Here is a 24,748-nt window from a genome sequence, read left to right on the forward strand (position 1 = left end):
AAAAAAAATATATATAAAAAACATAAAACTGAATAGAGCGGCATTTTTTTTTTTTGAACGATTTTTTAGGGCAACTCTGCTCCAAAATTCTGTCTTGAAACAAATTTGAAAACATTTGCAGAAAAATTATGATCTTTTAGAGTCTGTCCTGTTAGGCAACGTGAAGCGCCTTCCGTTTTTCAGAAAGGTGACAGAACAGGCCCGGACAGTCGGAGAAACACCAAAAGTTGAAACGTTTTTTGTGCAACTATAATTTGTGCAAAACGTTGCAACTTTTGGTTCCCAAGCTATGAACTTTATAGAAACTGGTTCCCCAGGGACACAGCGAGTCTGTGCATTACATGGACGGTAGAGATTAGCAAAAAATATGAATTGGCATCCATGTCGGTAACTCTAGCATATGGACCAAAGTTCTGCAAATTTCCTTGGCTGGCACTCGAATGGCAGCATCTTTGGCACCTCTGGAAGGTCCCAGTGATGTCATGGAGAGCATTGCACAGTCATGAATTTACAGGGACCTAGTAGATACCAGAGGTGCCAAGGAAATTCTCATTCAAGTTCTGGACAAGGAAATTCACAGGACACTAGTCAGTTTGCCATGAAGTGCCAATGTGAACAACAGATCCGGGTCCTGCGTATATATTTTTGTTCCTCTCTAATGCACCGCAATTTACTTTGGACAGCTACCATGTAATTCTACTGTTGACCTGTAGAGGCCACTGTAGGGAGAATGTGTGGCTGGCAGCAGCACCACCTCAGCGATCACAGCAGATCACTATTGAAGTCAGACAACCTTTTATTAAAATAGGAAAGAAAACAAAAAACTATAAAAAAAGATCTTGTTTATTAAAGCAATTTAGGTGATCCCCTGCTTGTGTGCTGGGAATATAGTGACTATTTACACAGTTTAGCACGGCGTCAGTGCAGCCATTAGTAATTCCATTTTATATACAAAGTTGCGCCCCTCCATTTTATTCCACTGGATTTCTTTAAAGGTTCCTCGCAGGTAATTCCACTTGGTGTCCTGCAGGACGTCGCTCTTGGGGAGCTCTTTACTCTGACATCGGGGGAACTGTACCATGACTTTGCTGCCGCTCTCCGGTCCGTTACGAACTGCAAGGGATATATACAGAAAATCCATATTATACAGGAGTACCGGTCTAATCAATAGGAGCGCAGCACTGAGCCAGTCGGCAATACAAAACTACTCCTCTGAAAAAAGGAACATCACCAGTGATGAGCGAACATGGTCCTATAAGGTGTTATCTGAGCATGCTCGGGTGCTAACCAGGTGACTTTGGCGTGCTCAGAAAATATGTTCGAATCCCCACAGCTGTTCGACAACCACAACACATACAGGTATTGACTGACTGTTACGCTCTCCCTGCAGGTGATGCGACTGTCTAACATATTTTTCAAGTACGCCAAAGACAACGATCAGCAAACGAGAGGCCAGAGAAATTGCTGGGTGCAGGACGTGTATATGAGAGGAGTCGATCACTCCATGCAGGATCCGCAGAGGGTGTAATCAGTGATTGCGGGATCTGTGGGGGTAAAAAGTCTGGGTGCCAGATACGTGATAGGAGTTGTTCTCTGAATGCAGGATCTGTGGGGGTGGATTAAAAAGAGAAAAATGCTGAGTGGGGGATCTCAATGTGTGATTGATAGATACAATCATTAGATATGAGATTGGTAAATGCAGCCGACACTCTGATACATAACCTAGACGAGGGGAATTGTACTCGATGTGCGATGGATGTACACGATACAGAGGAGATAAATAGATCAGAATCAAATAAATAATCTAGATTAAACCTTATATAGTATAATAATTAGCGGACCAATATTCCGATTAAAGGGAATCTGCCAGCAGGTTTTTGTGATTTATTCGGAGAACAGCATAATGTAGGGGCAGAGAGCCTGATTGAAAACATGGTTACATCTACTGATGAAATGACAGCTAGTTGCTAATGGTCATATCCATTGATACTTAAGGTCCTGCAATGTCTGCACAAGACAAAAGATACATAGGAAATCAGAAAAACTAAACTACATTTATAATTGGAGGGATTTGCTAATATTATTTTTATGCCTACTACATTTTTTGATAGGATTATTGGCAATGGGAATACCCCTTTAAAGTTTATTTTCTCTGAAATGCTGGAGTATTTCAGAGACAAATATACCTTGCTTCAATTGTGCATCCAGGCTCTGATTCATGCTGCATGCTGTTTGAGAAGCATAAATCAGATGACAGGTTCTCTGTAATCCCTTCACTGTGTACATGCATTACATTACTGATCCTGAGTTACATCCTGTATGATACCCCAGAGCTGCACTCACTATTCTGCTGGTACAGTCACTGTGTACATACATTACATTACTGATCCTGAGTTACATCCTGTATTATACCCCAGAGCTGCATTCACTATTCTGCGGGTGGAGTCACTGTGTACATACATTACTGATCCTGAGTTACCTCCTGTATTATACATACCCCAGAGCTGCACTCACTATTCTGCGGGTGGAGTCACTGTGTACATACATTACATTACTGATCCTGAGTTACATCCTGTATTATACCCCAGAGCTGCAGTCACTATTCTGCTGGCGTAGTCACTGTGTACATACATTACATTACTGATCCTGAGTTACATCCTGTATTATACATACCCCAGAGCTGCACTCGCTATTCTGCTCGTGCAGTCACTGTGTACATACATTACTGATCCTGAGTTACATCCTGTATTATACCCCAGAGCTGCACTCACTATTCTGCTGGTGCAGTCACTGTGTACATACATTACTGATCCTGAGTTACATCCTGTATTATACCCCAGAGCTGCACTCACTATTCTGCTGGTGCAGTCACTGTGTACATACATTACATTACTGATCCTGAGTTACATCCTGTATGATACCCCAGAGCTGCACCCAATATTCTGCTGGTACAGTCACTGTGTACATACATTACATCACTGATCCTGAGTTACATCCTGTATTATACCCCAGAGCTGCATTCACTATTCTGCTGGTGTAGTCACTGTGTACATACATTACATTACTGATCCTGAATTACATCCTGTATTATACCCCAGAGCTGCATTCACTATTCTGCGGGTGGAGTCACTGTGTACATACATTACTGATCCTGAGTTACCTCCTGTATTATACATACCCCAGAGCTGCACTCACTATTCTGCGGGTGGAGTCACTGTGTACATACATTACATTACTGATCCTGAGTTACATCCTGTATTATACATACCCCAGAGCTGCACTCGCTATTCTGCTCGTGCAGTCACTGTGTACATACATTACTGATCCTGAGTTACATCCTGTATTATACCCCAGAGCTGCACTCACTATTCTGCTGGTGCAGTCACTGTGTACATACATTACTGATCCTGAGTTACATCCTGTATTATACCCCAGAGCTGCACTCACTATTCTGCTGGTGCAGTCACTGTGTACATACATTACATTACTGATCCTGAGTTACATCCTGTATTATACTCCAGAGCTGCACTCACTATTCTGCTGGTGCAGTCACTGTGTACATACATTACTGATCCTGAGTTACATCCTGTATTATACCCCAGAGCTGCACTCACTATTCTGCTGGTGCAGTCACTGTGTACATGCATTACATTACTGATCCTGAGTTACATCCTGTATTATACCCCAGAGCTGCACCCACTATTCTGCTGGTGCAGTCACTGTGTACATACATTACATTACTGATCCTGAGTTACATCCTGTATTATACCCCAGAGCTGCACCCACTATTCTGCTGGTGCAGTCACTGTGTACATACATTACATTACTGATCCTGAGTTACATCCTGTATTATACCCCAGAGCTGCACTCACTATTCTGCTGGTGCAGTCACTGTGTACATACATTACTGATCCTGAGTTACATCCTGTGTTATACCCCAGAGCTGCACCCACTATTCTGCTGGTGCAGTCACTGCGTACATACATTACTTATGCTACAGTAGGTTGTGCTCTTCTTCCCTTTTCTGCTGTAAAGTCAATCTATAGAGCAAACTTTTTATTTAATGACCAAAGAAAGAGCATGAACCGCACCTCCAAAAATCATACAGTGATCTAATGCCACTAGGCAAAAATATATATAACATGAGGTTCTTGGTTTAACTTTCTGATCAGACTGTATGAAGCCCACTGCTACGTCACGGCAAACCTCGGGCTTCATACAGTCCAATCAGAATGTTAAACCAAGAACCTCATGTTATATATATTTTTGCCTAGTGGCATTAGATCACTGTATGATTTTTGGAGGTGCTGTCCTCTCTCTTTTTTTTGCATTTCTTATTTAATGATCTGACGAGGGAGGGAAAGTAACGGAGAGACCAGAGAGAACAGCTCCACATACCTGAGACGGAATAATCCCCATTGGGAGACGCCACAGTGATGGATGACGCGTTGCCGATACTCTCTACTGGGCCCAGACCGACATGGTTGCTGAAGCTAAGGACGTGCCAACCCATTACTTTGGCCAACTGCTGAACAGCGAGGATCTGGTGCTGAGACATCTGAGAACACACAGGAGGCAATGGAGAATATAAATGTATGTCCTGCTCATAAAGGGACTGCTTGTGCTCCAGCCGGAGGCTTCGCTCCATAGGACATTGTTTCACCACTTCAGTATTGCAGTAGATATTAAAAGTCACGATCGCAAGTTCAAGTCCCTTAGGAGTGGCGTGAAGGCAAAAAACAAAAAAATAAACAACCCAAAAACCCATAAAAGCCCAAGTCTCCTTTTCCCAATACACCCTATATACTCAAGAATAAGCCGACATGAGTATAAGCTAGTATTATGAGTATTAGGCCCCCTAATTTTTGCCACAAAAAAAAAATGGGAAAACTTATTGATTCGAGTATAAGATGAGGGTGGGAAATGCAGCAGCTACTGGTAAATTTCAAAAACAAAAATAGCTACTAATAAAAGTAAAATGGTGGCCCCATAAGATACTCCATAGTAACATATGTCCTATATAATGCTGCACTAAGTTTAATGGTGGCCCCATAAGATGTCAATAAATAGAAAAAAGACTTGGCACTGCTGCACCACTACAACCTCAGCAGTATGCTTAGAGGTCATGTCACACACATGATAAAAACGCCTTATACTCACAAAGAACTGGTGCTCAATCCATGAAACAAACAAGTAAAAAGAAGTGAAGGATGGCACTCACCGCTCTAATATTGAAGACTTTATTAAGTGATAAAAATCATCGGCACAGGAGCAATGTGCTAGGTGCGAACCATGGCCGTTTCATGCTTCTGCGGGTTCTGATCAGGACCCGTAGAAGCGCAGTAGCGCGAAATGGCCGTATACCGCACCTAGCACATTGCTCCTGTGCCAATGATTTTATCACTTAATTAAGTCTTCAATATTAGAACGGTGAGTGCCATCCTTCACTTCTTTTTACTCCCATAAGATGCTCCATATTAAAATACGCCTCATATAATGCTGCACAAAGGTTAATGGTGGCCCCATCACATGCGATTAAATAAAAAAAAAAATGACATACTCACCTCTCGTTGCTGCCCGCTGCTCCTCAGTGTCGCCGGCTCTCTGCAGTGACTGTTGAGGTAGAGAGCGCGCACTAAACACGTCATCGCACCCTCTGACCTGAACGTCACAGCCAGAGGACCTGGGACACTGAGCGCAGCGATGGAACGGGGACAGGTGAATATGGCATGGCTAACCCTCCCCTAGTGCTACTCACTCCTCCTGGCGTCTGCATATCAGGCTCTGCTGCATCTCTCTTCCTGTCTTCTTCCTGTGCGGTCACATGGTACTGTTCTGTCCCCACTTAATGGCGATTAAAGGTATGCAGACATGTAAGTGAGAGAAGTTCCTACCTTTGTGTATCCAATAAGCGAGGCAGACATGACCCTTAGCAGCTTCTCAGATAAGCATACACGCGTTGTGATGAAGAACAATGTTGGTTTATTCCGTAGATAACGATTCAAACATTACACTGAGTCTCTTGCATGGAGCTTGTCTCTGGAGTCGCTACTTGCGGGTCAAAAGACTTTGCTTCCTCAGCTCATGAGGGAGAACAGTTCTCTCAGGTAAGATGTCTGCCGATGACTGAGCAAACAGGAAGAGAAGAGGCTGAAGAGAAGCCCCTCCCCATAGGCTGAACAAGGAAAGACCGAGGAACTAAATGGTCTGGCCAGTAGATGGCAGCAGAGACAAGCGAAAAAACATAAATACATTTCTTTAACTAGAAACATGCATGGAACAGCACACTCCCCGTCTGGAATTCACTATGGGGATTCCACTATTGTCCATAATAATAATAAACCTAAAAGAAAGGGCATGTTAAATGCAACAATTAAAGTTCAAAAAAATCAGAAAAACGGCCAAACTTCGGGTGCAGAACGCTCATCCCGTAGTGGCGCTCTCGATAGGCAGTAAGAGGACGAGTTCATGGATTGGCCTCGCAAAGATCTTCGTCTCACCCTTCCTAAAGACCCTCAGCTCCACCTTCCGCACGTTGCCGTCCTGGCTAGGCAGTGTCCTGGTAACAAGTCCCAGAGGCCAGTCAGTCCTTTCAGTGGTCTGGTCTTTCATGAGGACCAGATCTCCTTCCTTGATATTCGGCTTGGGATGTCGCCACTTCCTTCTCCCTTGAAGAATGGTAAGGTATTCCTTCCTCCATCGGTTCCAGAAGTAGTCGGCCAAATATTGGACTCGTTTCCAGTGTCTTTGGTAGGTGTTGGCATGAGTGAAGTCTCCGCTGGGAATTACCGCGTTGTCGATCTTCTGAGTAAGAAGGATGTTGGGAGTCAACATGGTTGGTACCTCTGGATCCATTGACACCGGCACAAGGGATCTCGAGTTGATGATGGCTGAGACTTCGGCTAAAAGAGTCACTAGAGTCTCGTGCGTGAGTCTCGAGGAGTTGACGTCCTTTAGCATGGAGTTCAGGATGTTGCGTGAGATTCCGATCATCCTCTCCCAGGAGCCTCCCATGTGAGAACTGTGAGGAGAATTGAAGATCCAGGTGCAACCCTTGTCTGCCAGCTGGTCTTGGATTGGCTTGGTGTCGATGTTCAGCTCTCTACATGCACCGACGAAGTTGCTGCCGCGGTCGGACCTCAGCTGCTTTACTGGTCCTCTGATGGCGAGGAATCTTCTCAAGGTGTTAATCAGGCAGGAGGTATCCATGGACTCTAACACCTCGATGTGAACGGCTCGGATGCTCAAGCAGGTGAATAGCACAGCCCACCGCTTACTGTCCGCACGGCTGCTAAGAGTTCTGCGTGTGGATACCATCCATGGTCCGAAAACGTCTAGGCCCACATAGGTGAAAGGTGGTTCCATGGAAAGTCTATCTGTAGGTAGGTCGGCCATTTGTTGGCACAGTTGCTTTCCTCTCACTTTGCGACAGTGCACACAATCGTAAAGTATTTGTGCTACACGTCTCTTCATCCCGACAATCCAGAGGCCTGCAGACCGTAGAGTGCCCTCTGTAATTTGCCTGCCTTGGTGTTCAGCCCTTTCATGATGATGACGGATCAGTAAGACTGTAACGTGGTGTTTGTTGGGAATGATGAGAGGATTTTGCTCTGCGACACCGAAACGAGCCTGGCTTAAACGACCGCCAACCCTCAGTAAGCCGAAGCTGTCCATTACTGGGTTTAAATTGGCGAGGGGGCTTCTTAATGGAATCTGCTGTTTGTTATTTAAGCACTTCCATTCGGTGGCGAATTCGCTCTGTTGGAGGTGGCGTATAATGAGGGACTCACTACGGGAGATGTCCTCAGCAGAAAGAGGTCTGTGGCATACATGCCAGCGATGACAGTCCTTGCCTTTAAAGTCTGCACGATAACATCTGGCGATGTGCACTAACCTGGCAACAGTCCTGACGAGTCTTAACCAGCTGGAGAAACGTTCAAAATGTTGGCAGCCGAGGTAGGATGTTTTCTCAGCACTGGTGGTCAGGGTATGGACCTCAGTTCGGACATCTGGATCGTTGTCTGGATCTAGGATGCTGAAGTCTTCCTGGACACCTTCTTCTGACCGTCTCAGCAGGAACTCTGGACCTGTAAGCCAAGAAGAGTTAACGAAAGAAGATATAGACATGGGTCTGGTTGCAAGATCTGCTGGATTCAGCTCCGATGGTACGTAACGCCATTGTTCCGGTTTGGAGGATCTCCTGATCCTTTCGATGCGGTTACTGACATACACGTAGAATCGTCTCGATGTATTGTAGATGTAACCCAAAACGACCTTGCTGTCGGTGTAGAATTGGACCTCATCTATTTCGATACACAGTTCTTGTAGTATGAAGTCAGCAATTTCCACTGCCAAGACGGCTCCACAGAGTTCGAGTCTGGGGATGGTGTGGTCGGGCTTCGGGGCTAGCTTCGCCTTGCCGAACACCAATCCGACGTAGCTTTGCCCGCTGGCGTCCATCACCTTCAGGTATGCAACCGCCGCTATGGCTTCTGTGGAGGCGTCTGAAAAGACGTGGAGTTCTTTCCTTCCGCTAGAGGCAAGGGAGATTTTGGTGTAGCATCTCGGGATGTGAATATTGTTCAATCCGCACAACGACTGTTTCCAAGTTTCCCATTTTTTCTCTTTGTCGGAGGGGAGCGGGGTATCCCAATCCTTGACAGTTTCAGATAGTTGTCTCAACAAGGATTTGCCTTGTATGGTGATGGGCGCCACGAACCCCAGCGGGTCAAATAAGTTGTTCACTATGGAGAGGACACCACGTTTTGTGAACGGTTTGTCCGAGCAATTCACTTGAAACCCGAAGGAGTCGGCTGCGAGATCCCATCTGATGCCTAGGCTCCTCTGCACGGGTGGGCTGTCTAGCCCCAAGTCAATGTCCTTGAATCCAGGGGCGTGATCACCCGAATCAAAGGCTCTCATTACGGTCGGGCTGTTTGAAGCGATTTTATGAAGCCTGAGCCTTGCCTGGGCCAGCATACCTTGGGTCCTCTTGAGCAAATCAATGGCTGCTTCTTCAGTGGGCAGTGATTTGAGCCCGTCGTCTACATAGAAGTCTCTTTCAACGAAGTCTCTTGCGTCTGTGCCATACTCAGACTCTCCCTCTGATGCGGTCCTTCGGAGACCGTAGGTTGCTACTGCGGGTGAAGGGCTGTTCCCGAAGACATGGACTCTCATACGGTATTCCACCATCTCTTTGTTGGTGTCGTTGTCCTTGAACCACAGGAATCTGAGGAAGTTCCGGTGGTCCTCCCTGACTAGGAAACAGTGGAACATCTGTTCGATATCGGCAGTGATGGCGACGAGTTCTTTCCTGAACCTCAGCAACACTCCTACTAAGTTGTTCGTCAGGTTGGGACCTGTGAGGAGGACATCGTTGAGTGATACGCCTCCATGTTTGGCGCTGGAGTCAAAGACAACCCTGATTTGGTTCGGTTTCCGTGGGTGGTAGACACCAAATGAAGGCAGATACCAGCACTCTTCGTTCTTCTTCACGGGAGGAGCGGGTTCCGCGTGGTTGTTGCGAAATATTCTGTCCATAAAGGCGACAATGTGCTCCCTCATTTCAGGTTTGTGGTTCATTGAACGTTGAAGAGAGTTGAATCTGTTCTGAGCTTGGTCTCGGTTGTTTGGCAGTCTTACCCTGGTGGATCGGAAGGGTAATGGAGAGACCCAGTGGTCGGTTTTGTCCTTAGAGAACTCACGGTCCATTATGTCGATGAATTCTCTGTCCTCCACTGACAAGGCTACTTTATCGTCGTCCTTGGTGATGTGAAAGACTGATCTTCCCAAGTTGTCGGTACGCAGAGAAGAAGCGATGTCAGGCAGCTGTATTGAGTCTGGGGGCTTCTCTTTCACTTCATAGTGATGAGGACATGGCCTTAGGCAGGTTGTGCGTCCGTCTCCATGGACGTAGGTCCTGAAGGAGTCGATTTCTGATCGATCAACGCACACGTTTCCTATGACTACCCATCCGAGGTCCAGTCTCTGGGCGTATGGTGCGTAGTCAGGTCCGTTGCACTGTTGTCGCACCTTGTGTACCCTCAGGTTGTCTCTGCCGAGCAGGAGTAGAATCTCCGCGTTGTTGTCCATAGGTGGGATGACGCTTGCGAGGTGCTTCAGGTGCGGCTGATGAAGTACAGCTTCTGGGGTAGGAATTTCACTCCTATGGCTGGGTATTTGGTTACATTCAACTAGCGTTGGCAGAGGTATTTCAGTCTTCCCGTTGATAGGAGAAGCGATGAATCCCTGGGCTCTTCTGCCGCTAGTCTCTATGCGGCCTGAGCAGGTGTTCAAGGTGTAGGGCTCTGATGGTCCACTAATTCCGAAGGCTTCAAAGAATTTGGCTCCTGCCAGGGACCGGTTGCTTTGGTCGTCTATGATGGCATACACCTTCATTGCCTTTTCTGGATGTCCTTCGGGGTAAACCTTGATGAGGCATATTCGGGCGCAACATTTCTCCATGCGGCCCTCTCCACATACTTCTGAGCATGAGCAGGAGACAGTTGTGGCGGTGTCGGTCTGATTCTGTGGCTCCCCGCCATGACTTGGAGCGGGAGCAGTGGTGACTGCAGCCGGTGTGTCTCTAGCTATTCGGGTTGAGTGCATGGCTGAAACATGCTTTTCGCTGTGGCACTCCCCACACTTGACTGTGGATTTGCAGTCCTTGGCCATGTGCTCAAGTGATGCGCAGCATTTGAAGCAAACCCCGAGCTCTGTGAGGATCTCCTTGCGCTCCTGTAGGGTTTTGGATCTAAACCCTTTGCACTTGGTCAACGAGTGTGGCTTCTTGTGGATGGGACATTCACGATTAAAGGATTTATCTCGTGTTGAGACGATGTTCTGTTCGTCTGTGGGCGTTGCAGGTGACGGTAGCTCGGTCTTCCTAACGCTCACAGCTCTCTTAGTGTCTCTGCGTTTGTATGTGGTGTTTTCATACCTTGGCGCAGGAGTTGGTGCGGCTGTCGAAGCGTTGGACTCTAGGAAGTCGAGGCTGGGGTCATTCCTCATCTGGGCCTGTTCATCGATGAACCTGCAGAAGTGGATGAATGGAGGGAAGGTAACGTCGTTCACTCCTTTGTATCTTGATACTGACATTGCCCACTTTTCCTGCAGGCTGTATGGCAGCTTCACCACGATCGGGTTTACTCCATGGGCTGAATCCAGATAGCACAGCCCAGACAGACGAGGGTCTCTTTTGGCGAGCTCCAGCTCCATTAGCAGGTCACTTAGGTCTTGCAGCTTGTGGACGTCTTTAAGGTTGATCTTTTGGAAATCCTGCAGTCTCTTGAATAGGGCTTTCTCTATTGCCTCTGCGCTGCCAAAGGTGCGTTCCAGCCTTTGCCATGCGGCAGCGAGACCTGCTTCTGCTTGTCCCACGTGGACCGCTCTGAGGCTCCTGACGCGGGTTGAAGAGCTTGGACCTAACCACTTTATCAGGAGGTCAAGTTCCTGTTCTTCAGTTAGGTTGAGATTGGCGATGGCTGCCTTAAAGGTTGCTTTCCAGGCCCTGTAGCTCTCTGCACGATCATCAAACTTCGTAAGACTGGTGTTGATTAGCTCTCTGCTCACCATGAACCTGGCGAACTCGGACATATCCGACTTCTCACCACTCGTTGCCACGACGACTCGTGATGCCCCTGGGGCGTATGGGCCGCCTGGTGTGAATGGATGAGCTGTTCCCGGATAGAATGATGTTGCTGCAGGGTTGAGCTGTGGTTTAGCCCTTGAAGAATCTGACGAATACCGCTTGAGCTGTAAAGGTGGGTCAGGAAACACTTGGTTGCCATCTTGTGGTGACTGTGTTTGAGAAGGTATCTCTGGGAGTACGTTGGAGGTTTTGGTGTCGTCGACTTGGACGGTACTGTAGACCGGGGTTGCTACAGGTAGCTGGTTTAGTACATAGTCTTTCGTGCGATTGACTGGATCGTCTGATTCCAGTGGTGGCAAGTTAGCTGCATCAGGACCTTGGATCAACGCCTGCTCAAGTAGTCTCACTTTAGCTAGTGCGACCTCCTCTTCCATCTGTGACCGAAGAATCTTCAGCTGAGCCTCCGCTTCTGCTTCTGCTCTCTTGGCTTCCACTTCTGCCCTTTTTGCTTCCACTTCTGCCCTTTTTGCTTCCACTTCTGCCCTTTTTGCTTCCATGTCTGCTTCTGCCCTTTTTGCCTCTGCCTTAGCTTCTCTCTCAGTGAAAGAACGTCTCACTCTGGATTCCTCTGCCTTTATGCGGGCCTCTAGTATCCTGTCGCTCATGGTTGAACTTCTTGAGGACGATGCCCTGGATGACCGAGAGGAACGTTTAGATGAGGTCGATCGGTGTGACCTGGTTTCTTGCAGGTGAGAGATACGGTGTTCAGCCTTGTTTATGGCATGTTGGACCTTGGCGTCTCTCTCCTTGTCCGTCTCTAGCGCCTCACTGAGGTCTGGAAGAGCTTCATCAGAATTAAAATCTTTTAGAAGAGCGATGTACTTTGCTGATAGTCTCTTGTACCTTTCACGGGCGGTGTTCAGCCGCTCCATGACGGATTGCAAGCTTGCGGCGTTGCCTGATGAGGATTCGAGTCTTGACATATAAGAGGTGACGCATTCCCACTGTTCTTCCAGGTGATCACATAGCTCATCTTTCATATTGTGATAGTTTTCAAGCACCTTTATAGTTGGTTTGGCAGAACGTTTTGGTCGGGTGACTTGGTCTGCTTGAGATGTGGGGTCTGCCTCCTGGGCTTCATCGTGGACGGTATCAGGTTGTATTTGCACTGTTTCATCAGTAGGGACCTGTCCGAGGTCTTTTTCGGCCATTTTGAATAAAGGTGTACTGTCTCTTTAAAAAATTCAACTTTTGAATCGGGGTCCGAAAATCGCTGTGCGGCTCTGCGGGAGGTCCCGGATGAGATTCCCAGAGTGGCTTTGGCGAAACTTGGGGGTTCGCGGATCGCTGATGCGCGGTAATGAGGTATGGAGTACTGCAGGCCTTTAGGAGCGATGTGGCCAGAAGGAAACAGCAGGTGCATAGACAGTCCTCATTAACAGTACGAGCAGAGTTATTGCAAGATGTGGCAGGTGGTGGAGCTACTTCTAGGCTTGTCCAGACGTGCACTGCTGCAGGCAGACTGGTGTGCGAGGCTTGTTGCTGGGCAGATTACACATAGGGAGACGGGGCAGATGGAGATCTGTAGCTGGGGTGCTGGGCTATAAGGAGGTTTTCTAGCTGCTTATGAGCTTTAAAAGTAGTCTTCTGACTTGTATGGGCCGACAAGCTAGTCTTTTGACTGTTCTGTCCCCACTTAATGGCGATTAAAGGTATGCAGACATGTAAGTGAGAGAAGTTCCTACCTTTGTGTATCCAATAAGCGAGGCAGACATGACCCTTAGCAGCTTCTCAGATAAGCATACACGCGTTGTGATGAAGAACAATGTTGGTTTATTCTGTAGATAACGATTCAAACATTACACTGAGTCTCTTGCATGGAGCTTGTCTCTGGAGTCGCTACTTGCGGGTCAAAAGACTTTGCTTCCTCAGCTCATGAGGGAGAACAGTTCTCTCAGGTAAGATGTCTGCCGATGACTGAGCAAACAGGAAGAGAAGAGGCTGAAGAGAAGCCCCTCCCCATAGGCTGAACAAGGAAAGACCGAGGAACTAAATGGTCTGGCCAGTAGATGGCAGCAGAGACAAGCGAAAAAACATAAATACATTTCTTTAACTAGAAACATGCATGGAACAGCACAGGTACCGCTCATTAAAGTAATGAATATGCTCTCCACCCCTATGGGAGTGGACGACTTTAATGAGCGGTGTCACATTACCGCACAGGAAGAAGACAGGAAGAGAGATGCAGACGCCGGGACTGAGATGTAGCAGAGCCTGATATGCAGACGCCAAGAGGGTGAGTATGATGTCTCCTGCTCCCCCGCTCCCCTCCGCTTCATGGCATATGACTCGTGTATAAGCCGAGAGGGTCTTTTTCAGTCCCAAAAAGGGGCTGAAAAACTTGGCGTATATACGGTAAAAGTAAACATATACAGTGTCACCATGTCTGCAAAAGTCTGATCACAATATAAAATTAATGTAACCTATAAAAGTGAAAAAAAAAACAAGAAGAAAAAAACAGAACCCCCCCATCCGAACTGAAATGTAACTCAAGATGGTACCAATAAAATGGGCAGCTTAGCGCACAAAAAAAATGAAAATTAACAAGCCCTGACATACCTTCATAGACAAAAAAAAATTAAAAAGTCTTAAAAAATGGTGAAACAAGAAACCAAATGATAAAAAAGTTAGCTCAAATTAAAAAACCCAAAACAAACCACTTAATAGTTAGTTATTTCTACAGCACAATGAATGCCATAAAAACGGAACCCAATATACAATGGCAGAATTGTGGTTTATTTTCACAGCACTTGACTTATTTTCCTGATTTTCATTTCATTGTGTGGTGACATGAATGCTGGTATTCCAAACTACAGCAAACAAGCCCCAAAACTGCTAACGAGACACAAACACGAGGTGAGGAGTCTTGTTATTTATTTCTTCCTCACCTTCTTCCAAAAGCATAAAACCAGAAATTGTCCGAGGCAGTACAGGTTAAGACGTTTTTCCTTATTATAAAATGTTGGATTATCGCTAGGATATGCCATCACTATAACTGGTGGGGTCCAACCTTTAAGACCACCGTAATATACCAGCATTGCTGTAGCTGATAGTCGACTATATATGCTATCTGAGATAACATTGAACGTGGCAGTTTAGCCAATTTATATGGCACTGTGAGTAGCGACTACAGCCCAGCCCTCGCATACCCCTTTCGGGTCCCACGACTCTCACAGTATCCTGTTTAATGCAACTTAAATCTCCCTGCCTCCTGCTCGTGATAGGTTTCTTTATGTCAGCTTTTACAAGCAGGAGGTATTCCTGTCAACGCCATGTACAGAATCTACTAAAACTGCAACTAATCATTATATGGTCTCATCTGCTCTACCAAGAAATTATATCTTCAGCTGCACGGGAGGACATAAAGAAGAGGGCAGAGCTTTGTGGGGAGTGGAGGCAGTGGTGTAGCCTCTGCAGAAACAGCTGAATACAATGGTGAAACAGTGAGCCAGTCTGTCCGAGTCTCAGCGATGATGTCACAAGACTGTGCCTGCAGCATAGAGCCTCAGTTAGCACCCAGTTGTCAGACTGGGATCACATAACACAAGTGTCCAAAATGCAACTGTCAGAGGGTAACAGAGTTGAATATTGCTGGAGTGCAGGTTGAAGATGGAGGCTCACCTGGGACAGCAGGAAGTCCTGCAGCTCTTGCTCCTGATGGGACAGGGTGATCACTCTGCCATCTCTGTGGACGACTCTTATTTGATCCACCCCGATGTTCAGCTGCAACTGAATTGACCTGGAGGAAGAAAAATCACAAAGAAAGTAATCTAAAGGGAAATAATTTATATGGGTACACATGGGTGGGCGATTTATAAAGTTGGATCCAAAATGGCCGACTTCAAAATGGCCGTCATGGTCACCACCCATCTTGAAAAGTTTCCCCCTCCCATATACTAATGTGCCACAAACAGGAAGTTGATATCACCAACCATTCACATTTTACTTAGGTGTATCCATATAAATGGCCCACCCTGTAGACATTTTTGATAATTTCTGACCACCAGGCTACCCGTAATAATATGGCTCCAGGAAACTGATCGTGCCTTTATCAGTGTGCAATGCTTTGCTAAAGTAACATAAATGAATTGCTTTTGAATAGACCCAAAAGTCTACAATTACAGCCTCTAACTGCTGCAACTCTAAACATGACGAGCATGCTGGGATTTGTAGTTTTGCACGAGCTGGAAACTCAAATTTTGGCTAATGGTTGGGATCAGGCAGGCATAGCCTGTATACAGACACCGCCACTCACTTGCAGATCTGTTCATAACCTTGGGAAGTTATTAAGACCTTCACGCTGGACTCGTAGACGTCGTTGATATTGGACCAGTGGGCCTGGATTTGAGGGTCTTCGATTCTGCTGGCCAGGGTGTCTATAGTGCGGGCCGTCCTACAATGACAAGAAAAAAAAATAGATTCAATGTGCATTAGAAATGTATGCTCAGAACGTTTACCTGCATTTACAGAATCTCATTTGGATCCTTCCTGAAAAATTATTAAACTGAAAAACTCCCCCTACACTAGAAATGATGCTGGGAGGGCTCTGGGTGGAGAAGGAGATCTCCTGCTACCTCTGCCCCCAGCCTAACTCCACCCCCCCTTAGGTACCATGGTCAATAAAAAGGTTAAACCCCCCAGGATCAAATCTGGCAATGATCATGCAGTATAGAACCGCTGATCTTGCTAGTGTACAGACACTCCCTGCTGGAGATGGTATGCAACTGCAATATTCGTTTTTTGTCCCTGGCAGGGAAATCAATTGTCCCAAGTGATGACCTCCAGGAAGAATCCTCACTAATCATAAAGGGACTGCACGTCCTAAAGATTGGGCATCACTTTAACAACTGGGAATTCCCCTTTAAATGACAATTTCTCATTTTCTCCTCCCCGGTTCCAAAAAGACATTTTTAAAAAAAATATTTTTCTGTCGACATAGTTGTACAAAGGCTTGATTTTTCTTTTCTGGGTTGAGTGTGGTTTATTAATTTTACTGTACAATGTACTAAAACATAAGTAAAACTTTTCAAAGTACGATGAAATTGCCAATAAAAAACAAAACAAACTGTTTTTGGGGGTTTGTATTTACAACTTTTTTTTTTTTTTAAATCGCAAAATAAACAAGGAAAGGAAAAGAGGCATTTTGGCACTAACCATAAAATGTCTTTCTTGGAGCCTTCATTGGGGGACACAGGTAACTATGGGGTGTATGCTGCTGTCGCTAGGAGGCCGACACTATGCAAAACAATAGCTCCTCCTCAGCAGTATACACCCACCGACAAGCACAAAGCAACTCGGTGCTAAAAAAAAAATTTGCAATTTATTTTTTACTTTTTATTTCAGGATATTTGTGCTTTTTGCTTTCTGTTTTCTCTGGTTAATGGTCATGTGTTAATATGCACTCAAATTGTGCATACACATTAACTTACTTTTCTCAGTTCAGATTCGTTTTTTATTCATTTCATTGTGCATTCAGTGCATATATGGGTGTGACCGCCCTCTTTCTGAGCTGGGAAAGCCATCCTGTCTGGCCTAAGCTTTTACTAGTGGTTCAGCCGCTCGATCCTTGTTCACATTCACGTCACTTGGCAAGTGAAAAGGTTTTAAATACTAGAGTAGGGACTGTCCCACAAGGGTTGCCGTGACATGGCGGGATGGCTTGTACATTATTTTGATCAAAATTATGTTTACTAAATACCCTTATTATTATTATTAATTATTATTATTATTACCTTTATGCTTTATTTGCAGCTTATTTTTTACTTTTTATTTCAGGATATTTGTGCTTTTTGTTTTCTCAGTTGGTGATAAAGCAGTAGGAGAAGCTCAACATATGTACCAACCCAAAAACAAAGGCACGTAGGCCAACACGGTAAAAAAAACATACAGGGAGGGTGCTGTGTCCCCCATTGAGGGCTTCAAGAAAGAGATTTTATGGTAAGTACCAAAAATCCCTCTTTCTTTATCGCTTCATTGGGAGACACAGGTGAGGCGAAAAGCAGAAACTACCTTGGGCAGAAAAGGAGGAACGGGTCGGAGAACTACTTTGTCCTGGTGCAGGATCAGGAAAGGAAAACGACAAGACAATGCTGCCTGCTCGGAAACCCTCCTGATAGACGTGATGGCAATTAGGAAGGCCACTTTCCATGACTGGAGAGAGATGGTAAGGTGGCGCCAGGTGGGTGACACCATGAAGTAAAGTCTTCACCTGGGAAAGAGAAGCCAGATCTCTCTGGAAGAGAACTGACAGAGCGGACACCTGACCTTTAAGGGTACTGAGCGAAAGGCCTGAGTCGAGACCCGCTTGAAAAAAACCAATGACGGAAGGAAGGGAAAAGGACATTGTGAACAAACTGTTCTCCTCACACCACTGGAAGAAGGCCTTCCAACATCTGTGGTAGATGCGTGAGGATGCTGGCTTTCTCGCTCTAATCATGGTCTGGATGACCTTGTGAGAAAACCCAGCTTCCTTCAGGACTGCGGCCTCAATGGCCATGCCGTTAAACTCAGAAACTGAGAACTCTGGTGGAAGAGGGGGCCTTGTGAGAGAAGATCTGGACGATCTGGAAGTCTCCAGGGGATGTCCATGAGCATGTTCACCAGCTTCGCATACCAAGCCCGTCTTGGCCAGTTTGGAGCTATCAAATGAACGGGAACCTGTAATGCCCACGACCGGTATAAGGGCTTGTATTTTTGCGACTTGAGCTGATGTTTGATATCTTTGTAAGGCTGGTGAGTGTGGACCCATTGCGCCATGGACTCGGCTTACCCTGGAGGGGCATAATAAGTGACTAATGGGTATTCACTACAGCCTCTGATGGTGAGGATAAGCTGGGCTGCCGGAAGTCACCAAGCGCCTCTCCAGGACAGTCCTTGGTCTGCAGTAGCTGACCGGAGGGTCAGAGACACTGATACGAGGTGTAGGTGGAGACTTAATAGCAGGAAGATGCAGCAGTGTTTGAAATGCTACAAGAGGCAGCTCAACGAGACAGCCCACAACAGGGAGAGCAGAGAAGGAATCGCAGTGAGTAGGGTGGCGCTAAGAGTCCGTGCAAATCGCCAGCGTGACAATCATTTTGGGCTGAATATGACACTGTGATCACCTTTAATTGTAGTTTTTGCATCGGGAAGTGCGGCAACTGGAAATTGACATTTTTTTCCTTTTTGGCATCTAACGAATAGTATAAATAATTTTACAATCTTATATTTTGATAGATCAGATTTTTTGGACAATACCCAATATGTTTGCTTATTTTTTTATGCTTCTTATTTCTGTATTTTTAATAGCGGAAACTGGGGAAGACTGGAATTTTTATATTGTGCAAAACACCCCCTCCCCCATTATTAGTTTATTTTTTCTTTTAGTCCTCCTAGAGAACTTGAACCTCAGATTTGTGTATATAGCGATATCGCAGTTCTCCTACAGAGCTCTGCCTGTGATGAACATTCATGAGAACTAACCTGGTTGTTAAAGGGGTCTTCAGTAGGTTTCATCAGTTCCCCTATGATTGTGTAGTGTAATGAAGTCATTTAAATGACGCTGTTAGGGATTGAACATAACATTTAAAGAGGGTATCCACTATTTGAACAACCCCTTCTGAATTCCTGTGTTTTCCCCAGTAAAATAAAAACACCTAAACTCATCTCCGTTGCTGGTGCCATTCCAGTGCTGTCGGCACTGGCTCTCCAGGGATGGCATGACATTACGTTAAGCAATCCCCAAGGCCAACCAGCGTTGGCTTCTTTCTCCTCTCCTACGGCTATAGTTGACATCTGGAGGAAGTCAGAGATGCTTCTGATCTGTCACTTCCTCCAAATGTCTTGATTTATCCGAAGGAGGAGGGTGAAGCCAGCGTTGACTGGCTGCAGGGATTGCGTGACATGTCACATACTCCCAGGGAGAGCCATTGCCGACAGCGTTGGAATGGCAACAACACCGGAGAGGAGTATGAGCGTTATTATTTTACGCAGGGGAAACACAGGGATTGAGAAGGGGTTGTCCAAGTAGTGGCCAACCTCTATATATGGTTAAAGTGCAGCGATCTGAGCAGGCACTAGTTGCTGCAGTGACAGGCAGATTCCAGCTTCTTAACACAGCAGACGTCTGTAGCAGGATCAGCTCCTGAGCCCGCGTCATAGCATCCTCAACAACCTATAATGAAAATCTACCTCTCAAGTTGTTAAGGGGTTAATGGTACATTGCGATCATGGAAGGAAACCCGCTGATCTTCCATGTGCGCGCTCACCTGCTTCTCAAGAATATGTGCTTCGCCTGTTTGATGATCTTCTCCAGGAGGCCTTCGCTCTGCTGCATGGCATTAATATCATTCTTGTCAAACGCCTGCGGTCCTGCGAGTCGCATCCGCTTGTGACCAAACGGAGCGCTGGCTGGATGGGGCATCACGATGTTACTTATTGTCTGCTTGTGGAACTGAGCAGATAAAGGGGAGATAGGAGAAGTCAGCCCTGAATTCTGTGCCAGGAGTAGTAACTCGAGGGTCCTCCCCATCCCTCCTGATGTCTCACCTCTCTCATGAGCTGGTGCAGGTTGTGCTCCAGGACGTAAAGATGATCTTCTGGGTTTACCTTATCGGAAGACGACTTTTGAGACTTCTTGTCATTTGTGGAGTGACAGAATGAGATGGAAAGCTGGAGGCCTGAGGGAATACAAAAGAAAATAAAAATATTATATATATAAAATAATAAATTACTACGATATTATTCTAAAAACAGATCAACTGTACAAAAGGGAGCTTTATTTCCCTTAGGAACAGACTACAAACAAACCTTGTGTATGGTCCCTGCATTGTGACTACTTGCAGGGTCAGCCCTGTTACCACTTAGTGGCTACCGGTCTTCCAACCGTTTCCCCAGCAGTCACAGCAGGTTTGCTGGGGAAATGGAGGGAATAAATCCTGAGCGCTGTGAGGATTCTCCAGCGCCAGGAGCAGCAGCTATGTGACTGCAGGTATGTGCTGACTAGACATGTGTGGCCTCGCTCAATGTAAGTTTATGGAGAGAGGCCGGACACGTCTAGTCTGGATGTGGCTGTAGGTATGGAAATTGCATAATTTTGGTCAAATGACCGTCACTGGAAAATCCTGTGTGCAGTTGTTAGGGGCTTGCGGAACACACCGAACAATAAAGATGGTAAAAGGTGCGTTCGCAGCCTGGGGTCCACCGTGCAGAGATGTTACCTGCTGCTCGGTAATGGCAGTATAACAGATGAACAAACGCGGGTTACTGTCACCCGGTGTGTAGAGGCGGACTCTTTTGCTTCACAGAGTCTCGATAACGTGGAACATAAACGCCGTAGCCCGTTAACGCTCACAGACCTCTGCAAGGTGAGTGCTGGAGTGCAGTCACAGGACTCTGCCCCAAAGACACAGGGTTAGAGTCCCTCTAAACCCACCAATGCGCGGCGCCACAACTGAGGCACCAAGGAGAGACTACGCTAATAGACTTAGCGCACTACTAGCGTGTAGCACCACTCTGGCAGACGCCACTTACCACCCTAACTAGGGCTTGGAAAGTGCATGTATAGAGCACGGCGCTGCAACTGGCAGTAGCTGCTAATTAGACGCAGTATACACGTGCCTAGTGCTGGATGGCACGGTCTGGCGCTAGTTAACTCAAAGTCCCTACCACATACACAACCAAAGGCAGGGAATATATAATGAGTCAGTCACCAGAAACATGCATCCATCATCACACACACGAACATAATTCTACGGTATACTAGCGCATGGCTGGGCTGCCATGCGAGGCTTTTATAGTTGCAACCTTCCAGGACCTTCCTAGCGGTCCAATCGGAGCAACAGGACCTGACCATGTGACCTCCGACCTCCAATGAGAGGTCGTCCCAAGGGCATGCTCAGCGGACCGAAAGAAGGACTTAGTCCCAGGAGCTGCTTGCCGCTGCCTAGTGCAGGCTGCTATAGCTGGACCAGAGGTGGCAGCAGCAACCAAACCGACAGTGCTAGCCTGAGCAAGACGCAGGGATCGACGCCTCTGCTGAGCAGCCTCCTCTGCGGCTGGGGAAGAATGAGAGACCGCAGAAGGCAAGGCTCGGGATTCCTCCTGTGCAGAGCGAGAAACCTGACGCCTAATAGCAGTGCACGCAATGTGACTGCATACTTGTAGCTTAAGGCCAGGTGACCCCTTTAAGAGGCTAAACTGCTCTAATCGCTGCTGTCAGAAGCAGGTGTTGGCTGTGTAATAAATCTAGAATCTCTCCTGCGTGAAGTCTTCGCGGCTCCTTGACTGGTATTTACTTCATAGCACTTGAAAAGCTTAATGACCAAGGACACAAGCCAAACCAATAGAAAGGGACACACGGATGTTTTTGGGGACAGTGCAGAACAGGATACTGGATGAGAGACCATGGATGGTGATTTATGGGGGCACTTCTTGCTGGAGCAGGAAGACTTTGGTCAGGAAATGCTCCCAATAAAAAAAAAAAAATAAAAAGAATGCAGCTCTCCTGCAGAAAAGATAAGGGTGGTTCTAAAGCGCCCCCTACTGGAGGTAGCCACCTCCTCTATGTCTACCATCTCAGTGTCCTGGCTGGGTAGACGAGGGGTCTTTATCTGTTGTGGTGGGACGATTACCAGTAACCCCAGTGAGCTGCATACAAAGCCCCGTACACACAGAGGCCGTGCGCAGCGCCAGAGAACGGCCCGAGCTCAGCCCACGATGGATGCGCGCAGCACAAAGGCAACCAAGGAAACGGCACGGCGTGCAGCTCTCTGGCTGAGCCTCTTTATGCCGAGGAGCCCGAAACAATCACAGCTCTATCGATGCGCACAAAGAGCAGCCTGCGGGGGGCGCCGCAGCTACAGCAACAACCGGCTCGTTAACACGGAAAAGTGGATATTTTAAGGACATTGTATCGCGCTCCCGGAGACGCTTTGTTACTGCGTTTAATGACTGCAGCGCGGCACAAACACGAGGCGTTGGAGCAGCCATTGAGGCCTCCGCTGGGTCTCCTTTTATCTGTTGGATTTTCCTTCCAGGAGCACAAAGAAAGCTCATTTATAACAGCGAAAAACGGGAACAAAGAGCAGAGGAACATCAGATGCCGCGAAACGGCACACTTAACCCCTGCACTGCCACTCTGCTGACGTCCGGACACAAGCCATGATGCAAGGGAAGGGTTACAACCAAATAATGGGAGGAAGGGTTACTGATAAATAATGGGAGGAAGGGTAACTAATAAATCACAGCTGTGTACAAAAAGCCACAAAAAATAAAGAAATTATTTACTTATTCTAAATTAATTAATCACCAAAACGCTCAATCAATGTGACAACATGAGACGATTTCTGAGGCACGATCTGTATTTATCACCTTTTTTGGAGTACAGATAGCTAATTGATTAAATAGGGATTCTCCACAACATACTAGGATATTAAAAATGGGCAGATGTGAGCCATAATTATATATATATTAAAAAAAAAAAAAAAAAAAAAAAAAAAAAAAAAAAAAAAGGCGCTGCCCCAGTGGCGCGGTGTTGTGGTTCAGGTGGTCGTCGCACAGAGCTTTGCAAAACAGGCTGAAGACCCACAGACTCGCCGTGATGAACCTTCATGTTAAATTCTGCTCCGCCGCAGTCGGTCAATGAGTAACATTTCAATCTGTGGCTTAGATTATGATTTTTTTCTATGGATAAAGCGCATTCTATTTTTAAAAGATCTGAATACTAGATTCCTGTCCCACATACATGCTGACTGTTTCTAGCTCAGCACTATATGGCTGTATCGGCATCATATGCACGCAATAGGCCTGTTTCACATTTCCGTTTGTTGCCATCAGTTAAAATCCGCCGTTTTGCAAAAAAAAACAAAAAAAAAAACGGATCCGTCATTTTTATGACGGATCCGTTTTTTTCCCCAATGACTTGCATTAGTGGCGGATTTTGACGAATGTTCATCCGTTGGATCCGTTTTTGGACGGATCCGCCATAATTTTGACGTCCGCTGTGTTGAGTGGACGGACAATGAAACGTTTTATGTCAGCGTCAAAACAGCGGATAGCAACGGATCCGCCGCTATCCGCCATTTGTCATAATGGCCGCCTATGGGCGGCGGATCCGTTGCCAACCGTTATTTGACGGAATCCGGCAACGGATCCACTTTTTAATACTGAGCATGCCCGGAAGAATTGCCATTTCTAGTACTTGGTTGAAAACCCTTTGTTGGCAATAACTGCCTGAAGTCCTGAACTCATGGACATCACCAGACGCTGTGTTTCCTCCTTTTTGATGCTCTGCCAGGCCTTCACTGCGGTGGTTTTCAGTTGCTGTTTGTTTGTGGGCCTTTCTGTCTGAAGTTTAGTCTTTAACAAGTGAAATGCATGCTCAATTGGGTTGAGATCAGGTGACTGACTTGGCCATTCAAGAATATTCCACTTCTTTGCTTTAATAAACTCCTGGGTTGCTTTGGCTTTATGTTTTGGGTCATTGTCCATCTGTAGTATGAAACGACAACCAATCAGTTTGGCTGCATTTGGCTGGATCTGAGCACACAGTATGGCTCTGAATACCTCAGAGTTCATTTGGCTGCTTCTGTCCTGTGTCACATCATCAATAAACACTAGTGACCCAGTGCCACTGGCAGCCATGCATGCCCAAGCCATCACACTGCCTCCGCCGTGTTTTACAGATGATGTGGTATGCTTTGGATCATGAGCTGTACCACGCCTTCGCCATACTTTTCTCTTTCCATCATTCTGGTAGAGGTTGATCTTGGTTTCATCTGTCCAAAGAATGTTCTTCCAGAACTGTGCTGGCTTTTTTAGATGTTTTTTTAGCAAAGTCCAGTCTAGCCTTTTGATTCTTGATGCTTATGAGTGGCTTGCACCGTGCAGTGAACCCTCTGTAATTACTTTCATGCAGTCTTCTCTTTGTGGTAGATTTGGATATTGATACGCCTACCTCCTGGAGAGTGTTGTTCACTTGGTTGGCTGTTGTGAAGGGGTTTCTCTTCACCATGGAGACTATTCTGCGATCATCCACCACTGTTGTCTTCCGTGGGCGCCCAGGTCTTTTTGTATTGATGAGTTCACCAGTGCTTTCTTTCTTTCTCAGGATGTACCAAA

At 46.3% G+C, this 24,748-nt stretch overlaps 1 protein-coding gene across 2 annotated transcripts in view; it reads right to left on the reverse strand.

Annotated features, from left to right (window-relative positions):
- Window positions 1–825: 825 nt before the first annotated feature.
- The window catches only part of MED17 (mediator complex subunit 17), a 51,870-nt gene continuing 27,947 nt past the window's right edge, over window positions 826–24,748 (reverse strand). The window contains exons 7-12 of one of the 2 annotated variants that reach the window (XM_073582992.1): window positions 20,177–20,307; window positions 19,897–20,081; window positions 15,906–16,043; window positions 15,272–15,389; window positions 4,399–4,558; window positions 826–1,113 (exon numbers count right to left, since the gene is read on the reverse strand). In XM_073582992.1, the coding sequence (XP_073439093.1) occupies window positions 908–1,113; window positions 4,399–4,558; window positions 15,272–15,389; window positions 15,906–16,043; window positions 19,897–20,081; window positions 20,177–20,307 (938 nt within the window). In that variant the 3' untranslated portion in view covers window positions 826–907. Of the gene's footprint in view, window positions 1,114–4,398; window positions 4,559–5,894; window positions 10,593–15,271; window positions 15,390–15,905; window positions 16,044–19,896; window positions 20,082–20,176; window positions 20,308–24,748 lie in introns of those variants that run through there. The other variant, XR_012233683.1, reaches the window with a different exon arrangement.

The sequence above is a fragment of the Dendrobates tinctorius genome, unplaced genomic scaffold, assembly GCF_039654945.1.
Source record: "Dendrobates tinctorius isolate UK_male_01 unplaced genomic scaffold, ASM3965494v1 ptg000075l, whole genome shotgun sequence".
Classification (NCBI taxonomy): domain Eukaryota; kingdom Metazoa; phylum Chordata; class Amphibia; order Anura; family Dendrobatidae; genus Dendrobates; species Dendrobates tinctorius.